The 8,858-nt window shown below is 45.3% G+C and overlaps 1 protein-coding gene across 3 annotated transcripts in view; it reads right to left on the reverse strand.

Annotated features, from left to right (window-relative positions):
• LOC129706739 (probable E3 SUMO-protein ligase RNF212) overlaps positions 1 to 6,630 on the reverse strand; it is a 101,424-nt gene extending 94,794 nt beyond the window's left edge. For 2 of the 3 annotated variants that reach the window (XM_055651304.1, XM_055651217.1), the window contains exons 1-2: positions 6,479 to 6,630; positions 771 to 896 (exon numbers count right to left, since the gene is read on the reverse strand). In XM_055651304.1, the coding sequence (XP_055507279.1) occupies positions 771 to 882 (112 nt within the window). In that variant the 5' untranslated portion in view covers positions 883 to 896; positions 6,479 to 6,630. Of the gene's footprint in view, positions 1 to 770; positions 899 to 6,478 lie in introns of those variants that run through there. The other variant, XM_055651394.1, reaches the window with a different exon arrangement.
• Positions 6,631 to 8,858: the final 2,228 nt, after the last annotated feature.

Below are 8,858 nucleotides of genomic sequence, written 5' to 3' on the forward strand. Positions count from 1 at the left end.
ACCCTTATTGCCCAGTTCTACAATACCAAATTGAGTCGTTGGTTCAATTACTTAGGGAGCACTTAAGATGCAACCTCTTTGGTGGGTAACTGAAATCACCTGCAGAACAGTCTAAATGGGACAGAGATAACACCCTTCCTTCCCTCCCCCCCTAAAATGAGTTCCTGATCAGTATTATTAATCTGCGTTTCCGCATCATTGGCCCAATCACCAGTACACTGTTGCACAACGGGGATTCAAACACATGTTCTCATCAGTTCTTTAACCAATGTTTATCATTTTACCAACATAATTCTAATTACCTATTTTTTAGTCTCAGGGACAGATTTTGCTTTTTACTCTAGTCTCCTGCATCAATAGTTTTAAAGATGACATTGAAGTGTATTAGATGTCTAGCAGTAGTTAAAAATACTAAAATATTGCAAGTTCTGCAGGCAAAAAAATATTGACAGGATTTACAATATAATTAATTGGATGCTAGAATACTACAAATTTTCTGAAATATGCAACTGTACAAATTCATGCTCACGTCTGAAGAGTTCCAACCTGAAACATTACCTATCCATATCCTCCACATATGCTACCTGACTTGCTGAACTTACTCCAGTACTGCGTTGAACTTCTGCCTACACTTAACAAAGAATAAATTTCAAATTTAAATAAAATTATGATTAAACTTTCCTGTACCCAGACCTGCATTGTAATTGGTCACCTATTGAACAATATCTTCCTCTTAAAATCACAGTATGGTGGTGGTATTCTATTCCTACCTTTTTTCAGACACATTTCACAGACAACATGTCCGCAATTTGTCAGAGCAAATCTGTAACCGTTTGCTTTGGGCTGTTGAAAACAGTTGTTACAGAAAACCCAGAGAGCCATATCACTCAGATAATCTGAAAAATAAAATTTAAATTAACTTTTTCAGTTCGTATACTTCATAAAGTATTATACCATTTTCTTAAGGAGACCAATACTACAGATGAAAAAAAAATCATAACCTAAAAGAACAAATCTCACATCCTCCAACAAAAGATATTACTCTCGGATTAAAAGTTTCAATAATAAATATAGCAAACCCTCGTTTTAACAGACCCCTTTATAACAGATTAAAGTTATAGCAGACGGACCTGCCAACACCATCCCGGTCGCACCTGCACACCGCCCGGATTTCAACGCAATCCCCACTCGCAAGGTGCAGCAGTGAGCCGTTTGATGCACTCAGTCACTGCGTGGTTCCCTCCACTCTCACCGGCTGTTTCTTCTTCCCTCACTATGTCCACTCCCGTCACCTCCTTCCATCGCTTTGCTAACTCGCCTCTACTGCTAAATATATTCCATCTACAGGGTTTCTCTAACAACCATTCCTACCACATCAAAAAAATTGTGTAAATTTGTCAAATATAATTTACCTTTCATAAAACCACGTTGACCAAGTTTAATTATATTTTAAGAAAAACAAAATGCTGGAGTAACTCAGAAAAACAGGCAGCATCCCAGGAGAACATGGATTGGCGACATTTCAGGACAGGAACCTTCTTCAGACAGAAGAATTTAGTCTAAATTATATTCATTTTTTCTAATTGATTAGTTATTTCCTCTGATTATTGACTCCAGCATCTTGCCAACAACACATGTTAAACTAACTGGCCTGTTGTTCCCTCCTTTCTGACCTCCTCCCTTGAACAATTAAGTCATATTTGGCTGCTTTGCAATCTTCTGGTAACCTCCCGTAATTTAACAAGTTTTGAAAAAATGTGCCTATTGGGTCAAAGAGTCATATAGCATGGAAACAGGCCCTTTGGCCCTACTTTCCCACACCTGCCAACATATCCCAGCTACACTAGTCCCACCTGCCTGCGTTTGGTCCATATCCCTCAAAACCTGTCCTATCCACATAGCTGTATAACAATTTCTTGGAAGGTTGGATCGTCCCAACCTCAACTACCTCCTCTGGAGCTTGTTCCATACACCCACAACCCTTTGTGTGAAAGCATTTGGATCAGTACATTCACATGCAGGGAACAGAAGGATACAGATCATGTTCAGGCAGATGGGGTTAGTTTAATTTGGCATCACAGTCAGCACAAACATCGTGGCTGAAGGACCTGTTCATCAGCTACACCTTATCCCAACCAAGCTCATCTCCAAACTAGTGGAAATTAAGTCAGAACTCCACTGCAACTGGATCCTCAGCTTCTTGATTAGAACGGGTGTCAAGGATTATGGGGAGAAGGCAGGAAAATTGGATTTGGAGGCTGATATCAGCCATCACTGAATGGCAGTGGATCGATGGGCTTAATTGCCTAATTCTACTACCATAACTTGTGAACTTCCTGACCCACAGATCACAATCAGTGAGGATAGGTGACAAATCTATCAACAATAATTCTCAAGGTTGCTCCCCAATGACAGGTTCTCAACCCCTTGCTATACTCTTTATACACTCATGACTGCACCAAAAACGAATCCAACTCAATCTACAAGTTCGCAGATGACACCAGCATAGTGGGCCAGACATCAAAAAATGACAAGATGGAATATAGAAACGAGACTGAGAAGCCTGTAACTTGGTGCCAAGTCAGCCACCTCTTCCGTAATGTCAGTAAGATCAAGGGGATTGTGATTAACTTCAGGAAGCGAAGCAGTGTATGACATTGATGGTTCCAAAGTAGTGATGATCAAAAGCTCTCAAGTTCATAGGAATAAATATCACCACTAATTTGTCCTGGACCAGCCACATCCTAGGAAGTTTGGCATATCCCAACAACCTTCACCAACTTCTACAGATGGACCATAGAAAGCATTTTATCGGGATGCATCACAGCCTGGTTTAGGAACAGCGCCATCCAAAATTGCAAGAGATTGCAGAAAGTTGGGGAAGTAGCTCAGACCATCAGGTAAACCAACCTCCCTTCTATTGACTTCATGGTGCATCGGCAAAGCCGCCAGCATAATCAAGGATCAGTCACTCCCTCTTCTCCCCTCTCCCACCAGGCATGAGGTATAGAAGTTTGACAATGCATACTGCCAGATTCAGGGACAGTTTTGCACTACCTGTCACAAAGCAACTGAATGGTCCTCTCATCATCTAGAGTATGGTCCTGACCTCCTATCAGCCTGATTGGAGATTTCTGAAACTATCTTTAATATAAGACTGGAGGTTGGCAAAAGTTGTGCCTCTAAGCAAGAAGGGCTGCAGAGGAATCTGGGAATTATAGGCCAGTGAGCTTAACATCTGTAGTTGTAAAGTTACTAGAGTATTCTAAGGGATAGGATATACAAGCATTTAGATGGACAAGGGCTGATTAGGGATGGTCTGCATGGTTTTGAAGGTGGGAGGTTGTATCTCACAAATCAGAGTGACTTTTTTTTTTAACAATGTGACCAAAATGATTGGAGAGGGCAGAGCTGTTGTATATATGGACTTCAGCAAAGAATTCGTCAAGATTCCACATGGTAGGCTGCTCTGGAAGGTTAGATCTCATGGGATCCAGGGAGAGATAGCCGAACATATAGAAAATTGGCATCAGGGAAGGAAGCAGGGGATGATGGAGGAATGCTGCTTCTCAGACTGGAGGCCTGTGACTTGTGGTGTGCCTCCAGGTTCAGTGCTGGGCCCATTACTGTTTGCCATCTATCTCAATAATAATAATAATAATAATTATTTATAGAGCACTTTAAAAACAAACATAGCTGCAACAAAGTGCTGTACATCACTAATGATTGACAAAAAAGTTAATACACACCAAAAAGAACAATCAAAAGAAATAGTAGGAAAAGACATGTAAAATAAAGAAACATCAAAAACACCACAAACAGAAGCAAAGCCTCAGGCATGGTCAAAAGCCAGGGAGTACAAATGTGTTTTAACACTGGATTTGAAGATGGACAGTGAGGGTGCCTGTCTGATGTGCAATGGCAGGGTGTTCCAGAGTGCCGGAGCAGCAACAGAGAAGGCTCTATCCCCTCTGAGCCTCCGACTAGACCTCGGTACCTCCAGGAGCAGCTGACCAGCTGACCTGAGGGACCGGGCAGGAGCGTATGGGTGGAGCAGCTCAGAGAGGTAAGGCGGGGCGAGCCCATTCAGAGATTTAAAAACAAATAACAGTATCTTAAAATGAACTCGAAAGTGCACCGGGAGCAAGTGTAGGGAGGCCAGAATTGGCGATATGTGCGATATGGATTACTGTCTCAAAATGCTGCCGCTCGAGAATGGGCTTCACCTTCGCCAGCTTCCTTAGGTGAAAGAAGCTGGACTTAACCACCGCGCATATTTGGCGATCTAATTTAAAGTCACTGTCCATCCTAAAACCCAGGTTCACAACTGTTGGCTTCATAAGGTTAAATGATAAGGTTAACCTTATTCAAGTGAGCAGGAGGGGCATGGTTAAAGTGAACACTAAATCTTTTTCCCAGATAGAGGAATATAAAACTAAACTAGACTAAGTGGGACCCGTTGGGTCCCATGTTCCCACGGGATAGCTGGTCCCCCAACGCAATATTCCACCTCTCCGCCAATTCCAATATTGGTGGCCAGTGGGGGGGGGGGGGGGGGGGGGGGCCTTTCAAATTCAAGGGCACCCAAGTACCATTTATGGAGTGCTTGTATGGGTTTCTTGGGGTGGCAGCTCAGTCCCTCAAGCCATTTGTAGTTTGCCATAGTGCCTTTCAACTTTACACGAAAGCTGCCCAAGCCACCTGATCTGCTGGCAGCTCACTCACGGCTGGCGGGCTGGCAGTTGACTCATGACTATTCCTTGAAATTCCATTTTGCAGAGAGTGAGTGAGGAACACCACTTCCTGGTTTTATAGTCCCTCCCCCTCCCTCCAACATGGGCAGCAGAGAGAATGGTGAATTTTTTTAAAACATTAATATCTCTCTGATTTGTCATCGATGGGAAAAATCCTCCGCACCCGTTAGGCGGAGGGGGGCTCTGAGCGAGGTGGCCAAAAATGAAAATCGCAGCACAGTGGGCCAAAAGCGGTCAAGATCAGAGATTTAATAATATAGATGGCACAGGCAGTGAGAGGGGAAAGATTTAAGAGGGACCTCACAAGCAACTTTTTCTAGAGGCAATCTGCATTACGATACGACAGAAACTTTATTCATCCCCGGAGGGAAATTGGTCTGCCAACAGTCATAACAAACAACAAGGTACATAAAAACTTGAAATTGAGTTTCAAGGAATGAGCTGTCAGAGGAAGCTATAGAAGCAGGTACAAATAAAGCCGAATAATCTGAAACCCATTTCTTTTCTCCTTGTTCATCAGTCCATGAAAGTAAGTATGCAGGTACAGCTGGCATGTTGGCCTTTATAACAAAACGAGTCAAGTACAGGAGCAAAGAGAACTGCCCTTCTGCAGTTGTAGAGGGCCCTAGTGAGACCACACCTGGAGTATCGTGTGCAGTTTTGGTCCCCTAATTCGAGGAAGAACATTCTTGCTATTGTTTGTAAACTAACGTGCAGCGTTGGTTTACAAGGTTAATTCCCGGGATGGCGGGACTGTCATATGCTGAGAGATTGGAGCGGCTGGGCATGTACACTCTGGAGCTTAGAAGGATGTGAGGAGATCTTATCCTCTTAATGTATAAGATTGTTAAGGGTTTGGACACGCTAGAGGCAGGAAACATGTTCCCGATGTTGGAGTTCAGAACCAGGGGCCACAGTTTAAGAATAAGGATTAAGCCATTTAGAATGGAGATGAAGAAACACTTTTTCTCACAGAGTGTTCTGAGTCTGTGGAATTCTCTGCCTCAGAGAGCAGTGGAGTCCAGTTCTCTGGATACTTTTCAGAAAGAGCTAGATAGGGCTCTTAAAGATAGCGGAATCAGGGGATATGGGGAGAAGGCAGGAACGGGGTACTGATTGGGGATGATCAGTCATGATCACATTGAACGGCGGTGCTGGCTCGAAGGGCCGAATGGCCTACTCCTGCACCTATTGTCTATTGTCCAGAGATGCTGCCTGTCCCGCTGAGTATTTAAGACTTTTAAAAGACGTTTGGCCAAATCTATGGCTAGGAAGGGTTTAGACGGTCAAATGCAGACAAATTAGACTAGCCAAATATGTGATAATGGTCACAATGAACAAGGTAGGCCAAAGACCCCGTTTCTGTTCTATGAAACCGATTTGGATATGACTTTCGTCTTGGTGTAACCTCAAGATTGTCACCTTTTTTTTGCTGTAACTTTGCTTTATAATTTGGACCCAAGAGTCCACTCTAATTGGAACTTTCCCCAACCACTTCAGATTCCTCTCCAGCCCGTGGAGATGTCATTAACGGCACAATCGGCGACAACGCAGGCTTTGGGTCACGCACACAAGTGAATGTAGTGATCAGTACCCTCACCCTTCAACGCCACACACCAACATGTCCTGCTTTACTGCAGATTTAAACATCAGCAGTACTTCGTTTCTAACTCTACTGTCCCTCGAGGTTTAGGTCTCATTGCACATCCCTGACACAGACTCACCTTTCCCAAACGTTTCCTCGCACTCCGCTCCTCCAGAATGAGTAGGGATTACCCTTTAGTGCAGCGGCGTTGGTTCAAGCTGCTGGGTCAACAGGTGACCGGACAGCTCCCGTTTCCCAGGGAGACCACGACCTTCCACCTTCGCCGAACCCCTCCCCTCCCCCCACATGGTCCTCGCAGCGCATGCGCATCGCTCCCGCCCCCATCATTGAGCGGTAGGAGCCGTCTGCGCGTGCGCACTTTCTTCCTCGCCAACAAGGCTGCGGCGGTAAAGCGCATGCGTTATCGGCTCGGCGGGCGGGAAACTCGCCCCGCCCCCTCAACCGTCGGTGAAACCCGCATGCGCAGTCGGGCGCCCTGCTCGGGCTTTGCCCCAAACTGCCGCCCGCAGGCGCCTGAGGTCGCATGCGCAGAAGACATTATAGAGCCGCCTGCCTCGCCTGAGCAAAGTGACCACGACGGCATCTCATGTACCATCGAGGTATTGTGAAATTAATGTTTATTTCCAGTCCAGTATAGGTATCACTATACATGAGCACTGAGAAACATCTCAGGACCACTTGGATGAGAGCATATGTGTAGGAAGGAACTGGAGATGCGGGTTTAAACCGAAGATAGACACAAAAAGCTGGAGTAACTCAGCGGGACGGGCAGCATCTCTTGAGAGAAGAGATAATGGGCGACGTTTCGGGTCGAGACCCTTCTTCAGACGGAAGACCAGTGTTTCGTGTCTTCTTTGGATGAGAACAGACATGGTCTGAAGAAGGGTCTCGACCCGAAACGTCACCTATTCCTTCACTCCATAGGTGCTGCCTCAAACCCCTGTCTCACTGCGAGTCCATCCAGGAGTGGTCCCGAATTTATAACAAAGTAATCACGTAGAATTAACATAGCGGGAACGTCGGAACTCGTGGACGTAACTTAGCGACTGATAATGTAGCAATGTTACAAAATTTTGAGATTTAAAAAATCAAGTCTGCAATTTATCCCATCAGATAAAGCATAAAAAGAAGTTTAATTTGACACCTAATTCACTTTCATATCTTCAGTATTAAAAAAGTGGCCATTTTCATACTTGGAAATTAGCATCTTGTTCCCTATTGCTTTTCCATTGACTTAACACAAAAGCTGTGATCGAGAACAGTCAAAAGCCCATAACTTTCTTAAAAATTAGGAAAACTGAAAGAAATGTTCAGTTATTATAGATTGAAGCATTCTGAAACAAATATAAAACAATCGTACTTGGATGACCTGGAATTAAAGCATATAATTAGTTAGTTACCTAATTGTAGCTAATTACAAAATTAAATTACTAGACCTAAACATATATCCATTTCTTAAGAAAAGGTTAACATTTTTAAATAGTCTAAGTGTCCAAATAACATTCACACAAGAATTCACAATAAAACATGATATCTCATTGGGGTTGGGGTGACTTAGTGCGGGAGGCAAGTGTAGGAGAGGTGTACTGACTGTGTGGGCAGACACTGGTAGTGATTGTCCATGGTTTTCACTGTCGAAGACTTCATAATGCAGATAGCATTATAAACAGTGGAGCGATTAACCCTGGAAAGGGGGGAGAGTTTTCACTGAGTTGGACCAAGGAAACTGAAGCAGGCTCACATAGACTTAATATTTTCTTGAGGTTATTAACATAAATGGATGGGAAGGGTTTAGAGGTCTATGGGCTACATGCAGGCAAATAGGACAACCTGCTTGCGCAGACCGTGAAACGAGCGGCCACTAGTGCCGTTGTCGCCCGGATTAATGGGTGAGACAGTCCGTGGATAACCTCCAAACCCTCCGGCGCCAGGCGGCAGGGACGATGGGGCACAGCTGACCAGACGATACATCGCACAGGATCGTCGCTCCTCCAGGACCAAGAGGGACATCCTCGAGGCGGAGGCCGGAGATGGCAGTCCGGTAGGCGGGCATCTCACCGTCCGTGAGCTGTGCCTCCACCAGGGCAGAATAGTCAATTCCGGGCGCCACCTCAAACACGGCGTCAATAGCGGGGCGGGACAATGCGTCGGCCACCCGTTTCTCTTTACCCTCGACGTAGCGGATGGATGTGGTATATTCAGAAATGTAGGCCAATTGCCGCTGCTGTCGTGCGGACCAGAGGTCGGAAACCTTCGCCAGGGCGAAAGTGAGCGACTTGTGGTCCATGTAGGCGGTGAACGGGCGGCCCTCCAGGAAGTAGCGGAAGTGGTTCACTGCCAGGTACAGAGCCAGGAGCTCGCGATCGAACGCGCTGTATTTGGTCTGCATGCGGTTGAGGTGCCGGCTGAAGAAGGCCAGGGGCCGCCAACCTCCGTCCGTCAGTTGCTCCAGCACGGCAGCAACCGCCGACTCCGAGGCGTCTACCGGAAGAGCAGTC

The sequence above is a fragment of the Leucoraja erinacea genome, chromosome 1 (assembly GCF_028641065.1).
Source record: "Leucoraja erinacea ecotype New England chromosome 1, Leri_hhj_1, whole genome shotgun sequence".
NCBI lineage: Eukaryota > Metazoa > Chordata > Chondrichthyes > Rajiformes > Rajidae > Leucoraja > Leucoraja erinaceus.